The following is a 17427-nucleotide window of genomic DNA, read 5'->3' as shown; positions in this document are numbered from 1 at the left end:
TACAGTTGTGCTCAAAAGTTTACATACCCCGGCATAATTTTTCCTTTCTTGACCTTGTTTCAGAGAATGTGGATGATAACAAAAAAAAACTTTTTCTCCACTTATGGTTATTGGTTGGGTGAAGCCATTTATTGTCAAACTACTGTGTTTTCTCGTTTTAATTCTTAATGACAAACAAAAACATCCAAATGACCCTGATCAAAACTTCACATACCCCAGTTCTTAATACGGTGTATTGCTCCCTCTAACATCAATGACAGCTTGAAGTCTTTTGTGGTAGTTGTGGATGAGGTTCTTTATTTTCTCAGATGGTAAAGCTGCCTATTCTTCTTGGCAAAAAGCCTCCAGTTCCCGTAAATTCCTGGGCTGTCTAGCATGAACTGCGCTCTTGAGATCTCCCCAGAGTGGCTCAATGATATTGAGGTCAGGAGACTAAGATGGCCACTCCAGAACCTTCACTTTGTTCTGCTGTAGCCAATTACAGTTCGACTTTGCCTTGTGTTTTGGATCGTTGTCATGTTGGAACATCCTAGTACGTCCAATGCGCAGCTTCTGGGCTGATGAGTGCAAATTTGACTCCAGTATTTGCTGATAACATGCTGCATTCATCTTTCCTTCAACTTTTACCAAGTTTCCTGTGCCTTTGTAGCTCGCACATCCCCAAAACATCAGCGATCCACCTCCGTGCTTTACTGTAGTAGTGGTGTTCCTCTCATCACAGGCCTTGTTGACCTCTCTCCAAATGTAACGTTTATGATTGTGGCCAAAAAGTTTAATCTTGGTCTCATCACTCCAAATTCCCTTGTTCCAGAAGTTTTGAGGCCTGTCTTTGTGCTGTTTGTCGTATTGTAGGAGAGATACTTTGTGGCATTTGCGCAGTAATGGTTTTCTTCTGGCGACTCGACCATGCAGCCCATTTTTCTTCAAGTGCCTCCTTATTGTGCATCTTGAAACAGCCACACCGCTAGTTTTCAGAGAGTCCTGAATTTGAGCTGATGTTATTTGTGGGTTTTTCTTTGCATCCTGAACAATTTTCCTGGCAATTGTGGCCGAAATTTTTGTTGATCTACCAACAAACCTTGTTAATCACAGTTTAAACGCTGCTGACTGGCATTATCAATTCCTTGGATATTTTTTTGTATCCCTTTCCTGTGTTATACAGTTCAACTACCTTTTCCCGTAGATCCGTTGACAATTCTTTTGCTTTCCCCATGAGTCACAATCCAGAAATGTCAGTGACTGGATGAAAGATGCAAGAGTCTTTCTGGATCCCAGAAACTCACTTAGCTTTTATGCACACACACTGATTAGAAGCAAACAGGTCACAGGTAAGGATGTTAAGTTTAGTAGCCATTCAAACCCATTTGTGTCAAATTTTGTGCATGTTATCAGGCCAAAATCACCAGGGGTATGTGAACTTTTGATCAGGGTCATTTCGATGTTTTTGTTTGTCATTAAGATTTAAAAAGAGAAAACACAGTAGTTTGACAATAAATGGCTTCACCCAACCAATAACCATGAGTGGAGAAAAAGTTTTTTTGTTATCATTCATATTCTCTGAGACAAGGCTAAGAAAGGAAAAATTCTGCCGGGGTATGTAAACTTTTGAGTACAACTGTGTAGCTATGTATATATATATATATATATATATATATATATATATATATATATATACAGTGCTGGCCAGAAGTATTGGCACCCCTGCAATTCTGTCAGATAATACTCGGTTTCTTCCTGAAAATGATTGCAATCACAAATTCTTTGGTATTATTCTCTTCGTTTAATTTGTCTTCAATGGAAAAAACACAAAAAGAATTGTCCTAAAGCCAAATTGGATATAATTCCACACCAAATCTAAAAAAGGGGGTGGACAAAAGTATTGGCACCTTTTGAAAAATCATGTGATGCTTCTGTAATTCGTGTAATTAACAGCACCTGTAACTTACCTGTGGCACCTAACAGGTGTTGGCAATAACTAAATCACACTTGCAGCCAGTTAACATGGATTAAAGTTGGCTCAACCTCTGTCCTGTGTCCTTGTGTGTACCACATTGAGCATGGAGAAAAGAAAGAAGACCAAAGAACTGTCTGAGGACTTGAGAAACCAAATTGTGAGGAAGCATGAGCAATCTCAAGGCTACAAGTCCATCTCCAAAGACCTGAATGTTCCTGTGTCTTCCGTGCGCAGTGTCATCAAGAAGTTTAAAGCCCATGGCACTGTGGCTAACCTCCCTAGATGTGGATGGAAAAGAAAAATTGACGAGAGATTTCAACGCAAGATTGTGCGGATGGTGGATAAAGAACCTCGACTAACATCCAAACAAGTTCAAGCTGCCCTGCAGTCCGAGGGTACAACAGTGTCAACCCGTACTATCCGTCGACGTCTGAATGAAAAGGGACTGTATGGTAGGATACCCAGGAAGACCCCACTTCTTACCCCGAGACATAAAAAGCCAGGCTGGAGTTTGCCAAAACTTACCTGAGAAAGCCTAAAACGTTTTGGAAGAATGTTCTCTGGTCAGATGAGACAAAAGTAGAGCTTTTTGGGAAAAAGCATCAACATAGAGTGTACAGGAAAAAAAAAGAGGCATTCAAAGAAAAGAACACGGTCCCTACAGTTAAACATGGCGGAGGTTCCCTGATGTTTTGGGGTTGCTTTGCTGCCTCTGGCACTGGACTGCTTGACCGTGTGCATGGCATTATGAAGTCTGAAGACCACCAACAAATTTTGCAGCATAATGTAGGGCCCAGTGTGAGAAAGCTGGGTCTCCCTCAGAGGTCATGGGTCTTCCAGCAGGACAATGACCCAAAACACACTTCCAAAAGCACTATAAAATGGTTTGAGAGAAAGCACTGGAGACTTCTAAGGTGGCCAGCAATGAGTCCAGACCTGAATCCCACAGAACACCTGTGGAGAGATCTCAAAATGGCAGTTTGGAGAAGGCACCCTTCAAATATCAGGGATCTGGAGCAGTTTGCCAAAGAAGAATGGTCTACAATTCCAGCAGAGCATTGTAAGAAACTCATTGATGGTTACCGGAAGCGGTTGTTCGCAGTTACTTGTGCAACCAAGTATTAGGCTGAGGGTGCCAATACTTTTGTCCGGCCCTTTTTTGGAGTTTTGTGTGAAATGATCAATGATTTGATTTTTGCTTCATTCTCTTTTGTGTTTTTTTCTTGCAAGCAAATTAAATGAAGATAATAATACCAAAGAATTTGTGATTGCAATCATTTTCAGGAAGAAGCTGAGTATTATCTGACAGAATTGCAGGGGTGCCAATACTTTTGGCCAGCACTGTATATATATATATATATATATATATATATATATATATACATAATATGTATATTGGATATGTATACATTTTCTTCCTTACATTTTCTTTACAATGTTGAGTGCAGCAGTCAAATCTTCATGGCTGCTGCACTCTACAATCCTAGTCATGTCCTAAAATAGACACTGTAGTAATGATATGCCATCATTTGTCAAGATGGCAAATAATGGGACTAAATGAAATGACTGAACATGCACGGGATTTACAAGGAACTAGCAGAGACATCACTCTTATCATGTCACTTACGTCCACAGGGGGTGCTTAAAAAATGAGGGGAAATTTGCACTTCAATTACAAGTCACTCACTAATTAACATTACACGAGCGCAGGGTATAAAGGTGATTTTACTTTTATTTTTAACAGTGAAAATGTGAGTGTTAAAATGCAGGAAAAAGTTACAATACAGTCATTATGGTGGTTTAGGGGAGCTAAGGCAGCCGACAGGTTCCCTTTCATAAAAGGTTTGTGGCTAGATAGATTTTATGTGTATTTGTGAATTATTATTTATTTATTTCTCGTTGCTTGTGTTGGCGCCAACATATTTTGCAACACTGTACAATGATTGTCACCATTCTCATTAGTCCATGTTCCCATTTCAATGATAAATAAAATATATACAATGTGTTTCTCAAAACTGGGTAATCAAAAAATGTGATAAAATCCGATTGGTAATTTGTTGACATGAAATAAATGTCATTTAGTGATATTGTTTTGTAACTTCATGAGCGACCTTATAAATGAACTGTCAACAGCACTGCTGTGATAAAACTTTTTACATGGGCGATTTTGGGTAACGAAAGAAAAAGTTTGGAAAACACAAATGTTTTGCCTTCTTAATTATATTAGACACATGCATATAGATTATTATTGTGTGCTTCATACAGTAAACATCAACATTTTGGGTAATAAGGCAGCACCAGCAGGCAAGTTATGGATTCAAAACCCTCTAAATATATTCACTTACAATCTCAATCCTTATCACACAAGGCTATTGTTTTATGATCGCCTAAGAAAAATCTGATGTTTTATACCGATCTTGCCCTTGTCAGTTTGAATCCACCCAAAATATAAAAGGATGTGCTACTTCTCTTTATAGAAACTATTGTAATATTTCAGCATAGTATACTATTTTACAGTGTATTTTATAAGAACAACTTTTCAGTAGTTTTGAACACATTAACCTTTTGTGCTTTATCTGATGACAAAGTAAAGTGTTCTTTGCCTGAGCAATAAAATACTGTTTTTTTTATATTCTTCAATTGCTTCATGTCTACATTCTTGTCTGTCTGGAAAGCGCAGATTGTAAGATCTTATTTTCTTTCCTGTAGGGCTACTAATCATTCACTATGTCTTTCCTATTCAACTGGATTGCCAGTGGCTTCAGCAGTGTGCTTCAGTTCTTAGGTAAGTTTATGGGATGTCTGACAATACAGTAAAATCTCTTTGAGCTAACCACCCAAAGGTGCATTTAAAAGTGGTATTCTATAAGGATGTGTAAGGGTGTGATAGGAGCTGTCTAACGCCTCTCCCACCTCCCCCTAAATATAACGTCTGCAGTAGCTGTGTGTGAATATGTTTTAGAACATGGTTTTATTGTAAAATGTGAAACTCCATAGAATCTTATAGGCACTAATGTGCGTAGTTAATATGATGTAATGTGATTAATCTATAATATTCTTTATGTGTAACATATAGGGAAAGTCTCGAGTTACGTATAAGGCATATGTATAGCATAGGACTTAGGGATTAGGTTAAGAAGGGAAAGATTCAGTTGGGGGCATACTAGATATAGGAAGTAGGAAGTGAATTGCACAGGTTAGAATACAGTTAACTGTTGGGGGGAGGGGTTAGTTAAGATGGGAAGCACTTCCTGGTTAGTGCAGTGAGTCTGGAGTGAGAGATTAGATTGGAAGATAAAGAAAGTGTTCATTCGAGGGCTGGAGGGCACGAGCAGTACGGAGTGTTCAGACAACATGAGAACGTTGGATACTGTTTTCTGTAATGTTCTAGGTCTATGGCCAGAATTAGGCACTGGAAAATGTGCCTTATTCCCTTCCCCCCAAGTGGAAGCCGGATGGGGAAATGCATCAGGGAGACGGGACGGAACCCATGGGTAGAGATGAGCGGTGTTCGACTAGAACTGTTCGCCAATCTCAAATTCGAGCTGTTTTGGGCGGTGTTCGAGTCGTTCGACGAACGCGAACGATTTGCAAAAAATTCGGCTGTTCGGGATTGTGTTCGATAACTGTTCGTGCACCAAAAGCGTAACTGGATTTTTTCACATCATGCAGGAATTGTCTGCCACTCACTGTAATGCCACAGCCATGGTGGTTGTGGCATTACAGTGGTTGCCCAAATCGATGGGAACAGTGCTCACAGTGAAACATGAAAAGCCGGCAATTCATCAGCGGCATACACCAGTACCCGACAATTTAGAACAGAAAGAATAGAGCATCACAAATAGATTAGATAGATAGAAGCATGTCAGTCACATATATAAGAAGTACAGTGACAGTGTTGGTTACTGTACTTGTCATTTAGTGTTAAAGGATTTATTAAAAAAAATAATAGTGTTTTCATGCACCATCTCTTTAAAAAAGCCGGCCGACAGTTCAGCATCGGTACTCGATCATTTAGAACAGAAAGAATAGAGCATCACACATAGATTAGATAGATAAAAACATGTCAGTCACATATATAATAAGTACAGTGACGGTGTTGATTACTGTACTTGTCATTTAGTGTTAAAATAAAGGATTTATTTTAAAAAAAATTGGCGTGGGGTTCCCCGTAATTTTAGTCTCTAGCGGAGGTTAAGCAGACGGCTGGGGCAGATGTTTGAAGCCTGGGAAGGGGGTAATACCCACGGAGCTTCCCAGGCTACTAATATCAGCCCCCAGCTGAATACCTAGCCTTTACTAGCTATTAAAATGGGGGACCCAAAAAAAAAATTACGTGGGGTCCCCCCTATTTTGATAGCTAGCAAAGGCTAGGCAGACAGCTGGGGGCTGATATTAATAGCCCAGGAAGGATGCCATGAATATTGGCCCCCTCCCAGGCTAGAAACACCAGCCGTCAGCCGCCCCAGAAATGGCGCATCCATAGGATGCGCCAATTCTGGCACTTAGCCTCGCTCTTCCCACTGCCCTGTAGCGGTGGCAGTGGGGTAATAGGGTTGGGGTTGATGTCAGCTTATAATTCCAGCTGACATCAAGCCCAGGTTGGTAATGGAGAGGCGTATAATAAGACACAACCATTACTAACCCCATAGTCACAGTTAAAAAAAAAACACAAACACCCAGAATAAAGTCCTTTAATTGAAATAAACACACAATTCTTTAATGTTCTAAATTAAACCATACTTACCGTATCGCCCATTCCAGCTGAAGTCAATGTCTTCTGCAATAAAATTAAAATAATTAACCAACCTCATCCTTTCGTTTCCATGGTTCCCAGGATAGCTCCAGCTCTGCTACATTCACATGACAGGCTGGATCGCAGCCGAAAACTGCCATCCAGCTTGCCATGCCGCAGACACTGAGAAGCGCAGGCATGCTTGCGCTCCTCAGTGTCTGCCTGTGACGGCATCAAGATGAGCCGAGTTCATGTCCAATGAACTCAGCTCACCTCATGCATGTCACTGACAGCGTGGGAGAAATCTCATGTGCTTGCGTTGAGCATGAGAGAATTCTCCTGCACTCACGGCAAGCGCAGGAGAATACTCCCACGCTGTCAGTGATGTGCATGAGGTGAGCTAAGTTCATTGGACATGTCATCTGGATGCCGTCACAGCCAGACACTGAGGAGCGCAAGCATGCATGCGCTTCTCAGTGTCTGATGCATGGCAAGCTGGATGGCAGCTTTCTGCTGCGATCCAGCCTGTCATGTGAATGTAGCAGAGCTGGAGCCGTCCTGGGAACCATGAAAAGGTAAGGATGAGGTTGGTTTATTATTTTACTTTTATTGCAGAAGACATTGGCTTCAGCTGGAATGGGCGTGATGGTAAGTATGGTTTAATTTAGAACATTAAAGAATTGTGTGTTTATTTCAATTAAAGGACTTTATTCTGGGTGTTGTGCTTTTTTTAAATACTTTACTAGAAATTCATGGCGGTCATGTCTAATATTGGCGTGACCCCATTAATTTCGGCTTAGGGCCAGCTGATAATACCAAGCTGGCCCTCACCCCTTTATTACCCAGTGAGCCACTGCGCCAGGGCCCTGGATGAGTTGGGTACAGCGCCAGAAGATGGCGCTTCTATTAACGCGCCATTTTCTGGGGTGGCTGTGGACTGCAATTTGCAGCGGGGGGAAGGGGGTGCCCAGAAAGCTTGGGCCTCCCTGCGCTGCGGATTCCAGCCCCCAGCTGCCTAGTTGTACCTGGCTGAACACAAAAATAGGGCGAAGCCCCAAGTATTTTTTTTTTAAATTATTTCATGAAATAATAAAAAAAACAGGCTTCCGTATATTGTTGTGTCCGGCCAGGTACAAATAGGCAGCTGGTGGTTGGGGGCAGCCCCTTCCTGCCTGCTGTACCTGGCTGGACACAAAAATAGGGCGAAGCCCCACGTCAATTTTTTTAAAATTATTTCATGAATTTCATGAAATAATTTAAAAAAAAAATACGTGGGGCTTCGCCCAATTTTTGTGCCCAGCCAGGTACAACTAGGCAGCTGGGGGCTGGAATCCGCAGCGCAGGAAGGCCCAAGCTTTCTGCCCCCCACTGCAAATTGCAGTCCGCAGCCACCCCAGAAAATGGCGCGTTCATATAAGCGCCATCTTCTGGCGCTGTACCCAACTCATCTAGGGCCCTGGTGCGGTGGCTCGCTGGGTAATAAAGGGGTTAGGGCCAGCTTAATATTATCAGCAGGCCCTAAGCCCGAAATTCATGGGGTCATGCCAATATTAGACATGACCGCCATGAATTTCTAGTAAAGTATTTAAAAAAAACCACAACACCCAGAATAAAGTCCTTTAAAATTGAATTAAACACACAATTCTTTAATGTTCTAAATTAAACCATACTTACCATCACGCCCATTCCAGCTGAAGCCAATGTCTTCTGCAGTAAAAGTAAAATAATAAACCAACCTCATCCTTACCTTTCCATGGTTCCCAGGACGGCTCCAGCTCTGCTACATTCACATGACAGGCTGGATCGCAGCCGAAAGCTGCCATCCAGCTTGCCATGCCGCAGACACTGAGAAGCGCGGGCATGCTTGCGCTCCTCAGTGTCTGGCTGTGACGGTATCCAGATGAGCCGAGTTCATGTCCAATGAACTCAGCTCACCTCATGCACGTCACTGACAGCGTGGGAAAATTCTCCTGCGCTTGCGGTGAGCGTGAGGGAATTCTCCTGCGCTCACAGCTGAAGCTGTCCTGGGAGCCATGGAAAGGTAAGGATGAGGTTGGTTTATTATTTTATTTTTATTGCAGGAGATCGTTGGCTTCAGCTGGAATGGACGTGACGGTAAGTATGGTTTAATTTAGAACATTAAAGAATTGTGTTTATTTCAATTAAAGGACTTTATTCTGGCTGTTTGTGTTTTTTTTAACTTTGACAATGGTGTAAGTAATGGGTGTGTCTTATAGACGCCTCTCCATTACTAACCTGGGCTTGAAGTCAGATGGCATTATAAGCTGACAACAACCCCAGCCCTATTACCCCACTGCCACTGCTACAGGGCAGTGGGAAGAGCGAGGCTAAGTGGCTGAATTGGCGCATCCTATGGATGCGCTATTTCTGGGGCGGCTGACGGCTGGTGTTTCTAGCCTGGGAGGGGGCAAATATTCATGGCACCCTTCCTGGGCTATTAATATCAACCCCCAGCTGTCTGCCTAGCCTTTGCTAGCTATTAAAATAGGGGGGACCCCACGTCATTTTTTTTTTGGTCCCCCATTTTAATAGCTAGTAAAGACTAGGTATTCAGCTGGGGGCTGATATTAGTAGCCTGGGAAGCTCCGTGGGTATTACCCCCTTCCCAAGCTTCAAACATCTGCCCCAGCCGTCTGCTTAACCTCCGCTAGAGACTAAAATTACGGGGAACCCCACGCCAATTTTTTTTTTAATAAATCCTTTATTTTAACACTAATGACAAGTACAGTAATCAACACCGTCACTGTACTTATTATATATGTGACTGACATGTTTCTATCTATCTAATCTATGTGTGATGCTCTATTCTTTCAGTTCTAAATTGTCGGGTACCGATGCTGAATTGCCGGCCGGCTTTTTTAAAGAGAGTGTCTTCTAAGCAGTTTGTCAGCTTTTGGACACCTTTGAAGGTGTTTTCTATGTGTTTTTGTTTGCCTGCCATTGGTTTTAACGGTGTTCGACAGTGTTCGACGAACAGTTTCACGAACATCCCGGTGTTCGATGAACCGAACCCGAACACTATAAGGGTGACTCAACACTACTCATGGGAGCTGCGGGGCCAGATGTACTATACCAGAGGCCACGGGAACCATTAAGGGAAGGGATAGCTCAGGCCAAATGAACAGAGAGCATAGAAATGTACTGTGCTGTAATATCAATTGAACATGGACTGCTAAGTAAAGTTGAACTGTTGGTTGTGAAGAAAGTGTCCCCTCATTTATGTGCAGCTGTTTCTGGATCTGGAAACATAAAGACATCAGAGGCCTCCGGCCAAGTCGTCAGTGTTATGTGCTACATCCACAGCACATAGGAACTGGGACAGAGTTAATTTGTGGGGTGCCAGTGTGTGGGAGAACAACTCGCCCATGACTACCACCCTGTGCACCTTACAGATGGTCTTTTAAAACAAGATGTCCAGTGTGCATAACTGAAGAACTGTCATAGAAAATCTTGTGTTTTCAAAGAGAGGGTCCTTTGCGGAAGTATCACTGTTTGTTTTATCATTATAAATATTAAATCAGTGCAAAATCAACAATGTTAGATAGTTGTGCCGTAACGTTCTATACATAGACATAAGAAACGTTTATATTGTTACTATGTTTGCTCAAAATGAAGCTGTATTTTCAACAAACTTTGCAAAAATCAATAGAACAGGCAAATATAAGAAACTTTGTATTATATCTTATGACAAAAATCTGTTTTCTTCCCCTAGAAATCAGTCACATCTTCTCCTCTACCCTGACTCTTGAACTTGTCATCCACTCTGTAACAAATGCTCAACTTCATCTTGCACAGTAAAGGCGGACTGCCAACTGCAGTGTCAAGTGACATGGCAAACTGTACTCTATGAAGAGGGGAGGGTAGAGGAGGAGAGGTGAACACAGTTAAAAAAACAGGCAGAGAGAGACACAGAAAGATCATGCTGAGCTCTCTAACAAAGCTTTTAGCTAACTCTAGAGCTTGATTCACATCCAGACAGCTCAGGATTGCCGTATAATCCCCTCCATGCTGCAGCAGCTACTGATCGGTGTGTGCTAAAAAATTAATAATGCAAGGCATCACAATGAGCTAGGCTCCTCCCATCAGCTCAGTGGATTGCTAATTAATAGATAGTGAAGTAAACTGGAGAAAATGCAGAATACAGTTAATATAACAGCCAGAAATGGTGTTGTTCCTCATGTACACACACAGCATAGCTTATTCTGAAAAGTTACTTGAAAGTATGGTTTCGCATTAACGCCTTCATGACTTCATGAACGTCATATGTTATGTCCCTGCCTTTGATGCAGGCTCACACACTGAGCCCGCATCTTTCCCTGCACATGACTGCTGATTTTATAAGTCATCATGTGCCTTTAACAGCCGTGGGTGCATCAGTGTTCTGCCCACAGTTGTTAACCTGTTAAATCCCACTGTCAATCCGGCCAGGAGTGCATCATTCCTCCCATCCATCAGCGCACCCGTCACATGATTGTGGGGTGCCAATGGGTTGTCATGACAGCCAGGGGTCTGCAGATGACTCCCTGTCATTACGATCCTCCGGTGAATAGGAGATCGTGGTTTCTGCTATGCACTGCTAATGGGACTATTAAATACAGTGAAAGATAAAAAAAAAAGTTTTTAAAAATATGAAAAAAACCGACAAAACTTCAAATCACCCCCTTATGCCCCACTGGAAATAAAGAAATTAAAAAAATACACATATTTTGTATCAATGCGTTCAGAAATGTCTGATCTATCAAAATATAAAATAAATTAATCGGATCGGTAAACGATGCAATGAAAAAAAAAATGAAAGATTTCAGAATTACGTTTTTTGGCTGCCACTCTATTGCAATTAAATGCAATAAAAGGTGATAAAAACCTTGCATCTACCCTAAAATGGTAAAACTAAAAACATCTGCTCAGGACTCAAAAAATAAGCCATCACACCGTCCCATATCCCAAAAATCAAAAAGCTCATGGGTCTCGGAAAATGATGACAAAGTCAACATTTTATTTTTTTTACAAATTTCCGAATTCTTTTTCACCACTTAAATAAAAAAAACTATACATGTTTGGTATCTGCGCACTCGCACTGACCTGGAGAATCATATTGCCGGTCAGTTTTACTATATAGTGAACATGACGAACCTGTGGTGAAATACGTGTCGGGTCCCTTGGTGGGTGAGCTGATCATACTCATTTGAAGATAACTGTGTGCATGCTGTATGAAATCCCCTATATTACTTAAGACTTCTGTAATCACTATAGACCACTAACTGGTTCATGCAAAAGGGGTTTACTCTGCCCAAATGCGTTTTTATCTTTTACTACTGAAGAAAAGTTATTTTTGAAGCTCTATTTTTGAGCATTATTAGACTTGCAAACTGACATGCACTTTATGGTAACTTATACTTGTTAGGTCCATGCACATTTGTACTTATACACTGCTCAAAAAAATAAAGGGAACACTTAAACAGCAGAATATAACTCCAAGTAAATCAAACTTCTGTGAAATCAAACTGTCCACTTAGGAAGCAACACTGATTGACAATCAATTTCACATGCTGTTGTGCAAATGGAATAGACAATAGATGGAAATTATTGGCAATTATCAAGACCCACTCAATAAAGGAGTGGTTCTGCAGGTGGGGACCACAGACCACATCTCAGTACCAATGCTTTCTGGCTGATGTTTTGGTCACTTTTGAATGTGGGTTGTGCTTTCACACTCGTGGTAGCATGAGACGGACTCTACAACCCACAGAAGTTGCTTAGGTAGTGCAGCTCATCCAGGATGGCACATCAATGCGAGCTGTGGCAAGAAGGTTTGCTGTGTCTGTCAGCGTAGTGTCCAGAGGCTGGAGGCGCTACCAGGAGACAGGCCAGTACACCAGGAGACGTGGAGGCGACCGTAGGAGGGCAACAACCCAGCAGCAGGACCGCTACCTCCGCCTTTGTGCAAAGAGGAACAGGAGGAGCACTGCCAGAGCCCTGCAAAATGACCTCCAGCAGGCCACAAATGTGCATGTGTCTGCACAAACGGTTAGAAACCGACTCCATGAGGGTGGTATGAGGGCCCGACGTCCACAGATGGGGGTTGTGCCCACAGCCCAACACCGTGCAGGACACTTTGCTTTTGCCACAGAACACCAGGATTGACAAAGTCGCCACTGGCGCCCTATGCTCTTCACAGATGAAAGCAGGTTCACACTGAGCACATGGGAAAGACATGACAGAGTCTGGAGACGCAGTGGAGAGTGATCTGCTGCCTGCAACATCCTTCAGCATGACCAGTTTGGCAGTGGGTCAGTAATGGTGTGGGGTGGCATTTCTTTAGAGGGCCGCACAGCCCTCCATGTGCTCGCCAGAGGTAGCCTGACTGCCATTAGGTACTGAGATGAGATCCTCAGACGCCTTGTGAGACCATATGCTGGTGCGGTTGGCCTTGGGTTGCTCCTAATGCAGGACAATGCCAGACCTCATGTGGCTGGAGTGTGTCAGCAGTTCCTGCAAGATGAAGGCATTGAAGCTATGGACTGGCCCGCAAGTTCCCCAGACCTGAATCTGATTGAGCACATCTGGGACATCATTTCTCGCTCCATCTACCAACGTCACGTTGCACCACAGACTGTCCAGGAGTTGGCGGATGCTTTAGTCCACGTCTGGGAGGAGATCATACAGGAGACCATCCGCAACCTTATCAGGAGCATGCCCAGGCGTTGTAGGGAGGTCATACAGGAACATGGAGGCCACACACAATACTGAGCCTCATTTTGACTTATTTTAAGGACATTACATCAAAATTGGATCAGCCTGTAGTGTGTTTTTCCACTTTAATTTTGGGGGTGACTCCAAATCCAGACCTCCATTGGTTAATAAATTTGATTTCCATTGATGATTTTTGTGTGATTTTGTTGTCAGCACATTCAACTTTGTACAGAACAAAGTATTCAATGAGAATATTTCATTCATTCAGATCTAGGATGTGTTATTTGAGTGTTCCCTTTATATTTTTGAGCAGTGTATTTACTCTGACTAGCTCACCCACCAATTGTTTCTGTTTGTTTGTTCTTTTCCGTGCCTGAATTGTATTGTATTATGATTTTCATTTAATTTTATCTAATAAAATTTAGGTTTTTATTATAGACATTGTTGCACTTTTGTTCCTGGCACATTCCCTTTTTTCTTTTTGGTTTCATATAGTGAACATGGTAAATAAAAATAACAAAAAACAATTGTGAAATTGCACTTTTTTTGCAATTTCACCGTACTTGTAATTTATTCCTGTTTTCCTGTGCACTATGTGGTAGAATGAATGGTGTCATTCAAAAGTACAACTCACCCCGCAAAAAACAAACCCTCATATGATTATATTGATGGAAAAATAAAAAAGGTATGGCTCTTGGAAGAAGGGGAGGAAAATGGAAAATGGCGCGGGGTTGAAGGGGTTAAGGACTTATGTCTATGGCCATATTATAGTTCAGGAGGTGCAGGATCTGTAGACCGTGGGGGCAACCCTGATTGACCTAGGGCCCGCAATCCTTGGCGTCGGGAGGACGTGTTCCATCCCAAGGTCCGACTGGGTCCCGGCTTACACTATGTTAACCCAGTGTGCCATCAGTGAGATGTACCGTCCCTGCCCACAAGCACTTGTCCATGTGTCCGTGGTTAGGGGGACTTTCCCGGTAACTGCGTTGTTGAGGGCATGGCTAATGTTTTGGGACACGTGCTTGTGTAATGCGGGGATGGCACACCGGGAGAAATAGTGGCGGATGGGGACAGAGTACCGATGGACGGCCGCCGCCATTAGGTTGCGGAATGCTTTCGTCTCCACAAGCCTAAAAGGCAACATTTCGAGCGCAAGCAGTCGTGAAATGTGAGAATTTAGCAGTGTGGCCTATGGGGCGTTGGCTGCATATTTGCACTTGCGTTCCAACGACTGGGGTATGGACAACTGAACGCTGCGCTGGGACAAGGAAATGGACGTGCTTCCTGATGCTGCTACTTGAGAGTGCACAACAACAGGTGCAGGGCAGAAGGCATCTTCGCATGCACCATGGACAGGGGATTGGCTTGCATGCACAACAGCGGAAGAAGCAATAGTGCCACCTGCAGACACTGTTCCTGGACCCTGGGATTCGGCCCACAAAGTCGGGTGCTTTCCTGCCATGTCCCTGATCATGCTGGTGGTGGTCAGGCTGGTCGTTTTGCCACCCCTGCTGATGCTGGCCTGGCAGGTGGTGCAAATGGCCTTTTTGGGGTTATCGGCAGAGTCTTTAAAAAAAAAACAGGAAGACCTAATAGTTGTACTGGCAACTTCCCTCATGTTGGTGTTACGGGGAACGGTTGCTTTCCTTCTGTCTGCAGCCACCACACTGCTTCTTCCTGCCTGTTGGGGTGCTCTGCCTCCCTCCCCCTGTATGCTGCTGTCCTCGCTCTGCATGTACTCCTGCCAGGTTGGGTCAGTTACTATATCATCCACCACCTTGTCTTCCACTTCCCCACCCTGTTCCTCCTCCTGACTTTCTGGCAATTGTGTCTCATCATCGCCCACCTCTTGTGTCACTTTCCCACCGTCGCCTTCATGTGACTGTGGCTGCTCAAATATTTGGGCATCGCTACACGCGATCTCCTCTTGCCCCGCTTCAAGTGGACCGGGTGAGAGGCCCGAATCTATAAATGGAAAAGTGAACAGCTCTTCGGCGTGTCCAAGTGTGGGATCAGTTGTCTCTGGGCACTCGGCATGGTGGGAGGAAGGAGGATCAAGGTGAGGAATATGCGGTCCTGACTCACGGCTACTGAGACTTGACCGTGTGGAATACTGGGTGGTGGTGGCTAAGTGACTGGAAGCATTATCCGCTATCCAACCAACAACCGTTTGACACTGCTCTGGGTTCAATAGTGGTGTGCTGCGGTCCCCTAGAAATTTGGACTGGAAGGTCAGGCGAGAAGATGTGGGTGTTTGTTGTGGCACAATTTCAGCTTGCCCACGGCCTTGTCCTCAGCCTCTGCATGCACCATTACCATCACGTTCAGTTCCCCGTCCCTTGCCACGTGTTTGCCCATTTTAAATGGAGGACAGTATCTTCCACGCTCACTACAAATGACTGAGTTTGGAGCGAACTTATATGTGATCCGTGTGATGGAGAAAACAGAGTTTTAAATACCTGGCCTGTAGTTAAGTAGTTTGAACAGCAAACTGGTGTGAATTGCTTCACTGACACACTGAAAGAAATTTTTAATGGAGGCCAGAAATGGCAGTATTTTCTGACAACGTATATGTGATCTGTGTGACGGAGAAAGCAGAGTTATAAATACCTGGCCTGTAGGTAAGTAGTTTGAACAGCAAATTGCTGTGAATTGCTTCACTGACACACTGAAAGAAATTTTTAATGGAGGCCAGAAATGGCAGTATTTTCTGACAACGTATATGTGATCCGTTTGACGGAGAAAACACAGTTTTAAAAGCTGGATTTCTAGCGCTGTAATATGGAAAGGACCTGGCTGTATTCTGCAGTGCCAACAAGCAAATGGCGCACAAAAACAGTGTTCTCTGGATTGCTTTTTCAGCAAATAATGAGGATTAAGATCCAAAGAAAAGTATTCCTGGCCCCTAAGACCTGGGCCTTTGTATAGAAATATCTAACAGCAGCAGAAGGCTGAATTGGGATGGAGCCTCTTGTGCTATGTGCACTGCAGTCTGTTATGTACCCTGTCTGCCTATATACACTGCCTGCCTGATATCTCTGCAGATGGATTAGTTAGTCCTCAAAAGAACTGTTTATTAAGATGGATATGTGTAATGTATGGTTTTTCTCCCTACACTACCTAATACACAAGCAAATCTCTCCCTGACACAGCAGCACCTCTCCCTACACCGTCTAATTCCGGAGTGACTGTGAGGAACATGGCGGCGCCAGGTCTGATATAGACCCGATGACGCTATGCGGCCAGCTAATCACTGTAATGCCACAACCAACATGGCTACGGCATTACAGTGCGTGGCAGACAATCCCTGCATGTTGATTGTCGCTCTAAAGAGTGCCAAACATGCAGGGAGGGGACCCGAGCTCCCGCCGAGCAACCCCGGAAATACTCGGCGAGCGCCGAGCATCTTGAGTAGTGAGATGCTTGGGCGAGCACCGAGCAGTAGCGAGCATGCTCGCTCATCACTATTTATTAAGGGTTAACAATACCAATTAATTTAGTAAAAAATAATTAAAACCCAATAATTAATACCATTAAGAATTCATCAATAAATAATCAAATAATTTATATGACCTTTAAAAAGAACCAAGTCCACCCAGCATTAGCTGGACGACTATACCATCTAACAAATATCGCGACAGAAGTTTTTTGGGGAGGGAGGGACACTTTTCTTTCTTGCTGTACATGGACTGCCTGGAGTGCGCAGAAGGAGGGCCTTATAAACCTTTGATCTTCCCGCACTTTTCAGTCCTTCTCCAATTTCCCGCACTTTTTAGTCCTGCTCTAATTAGATCAAAGGTTCCTTCCCACTCAAACAAACGACCCCTTCTTCTCGCATTTTCTCCTGGCACTTACTGGTGACCTGTAGATGACTCAAAATTTGGTAAGTACCATTTCAATTTAATACAAAAAAAGGGGGAAGTGAGAGAGACCAATAAAGAAGAGATAAGGGGTGAAAGTACAAGCAAACCATAACAGAAATAATTAAAATGACTGAGCCTGTGCCCCCGTGTGTCCCCCTAGC

The 17427-nt window shown here is 43.3% G+C and overlaps 1 protein-coding gene across 1 annotated transcript in view; it reads left to right on the top strand.

Moving 5' to 3' along the window:
* Nucleotides 1-17427, top strand: part of SAR1B (secretion associated Ras related GTPase 1B) — a 463221-nt gene that overhangs the window by 112849 nt on the left and 332945 nt on the right. The window contains exon 2 of the mRNA XM_073649602.1: nt 4664-4739. Coding sequence (XP_073505703.1) covers nt 4682-4739 — 58 coding nt within the window. The 5' untranslated portion in view covers nt 4664-4681. The remainder of the gene's footprint in view (nt 1-4663; nt 4740-17427) is intronic.

The sequence above is a fragment of the Phyllobates terribilis genome, unplaced genomic scaffold (assembly GCF_046119375.1).
Source record: "Phyllobates terribilis strain yellow unplaced genomic scaffold, ASM4611937v1 Scaffold_10__3_contigs__length_209671492, whole genome shotgun sequence".
Lineage (NCBI taxonomy): Eukaryota > Metazoa > Chordata > Amphibia > Anura > Dendrobatidae > Phyllobates > Phyllobates terribilis.
The sequence above is the reverse complement of the archived record's forward strand: the minus strand, read 5'-3'. Positions and strand labels throughout refer to the sequence as shown.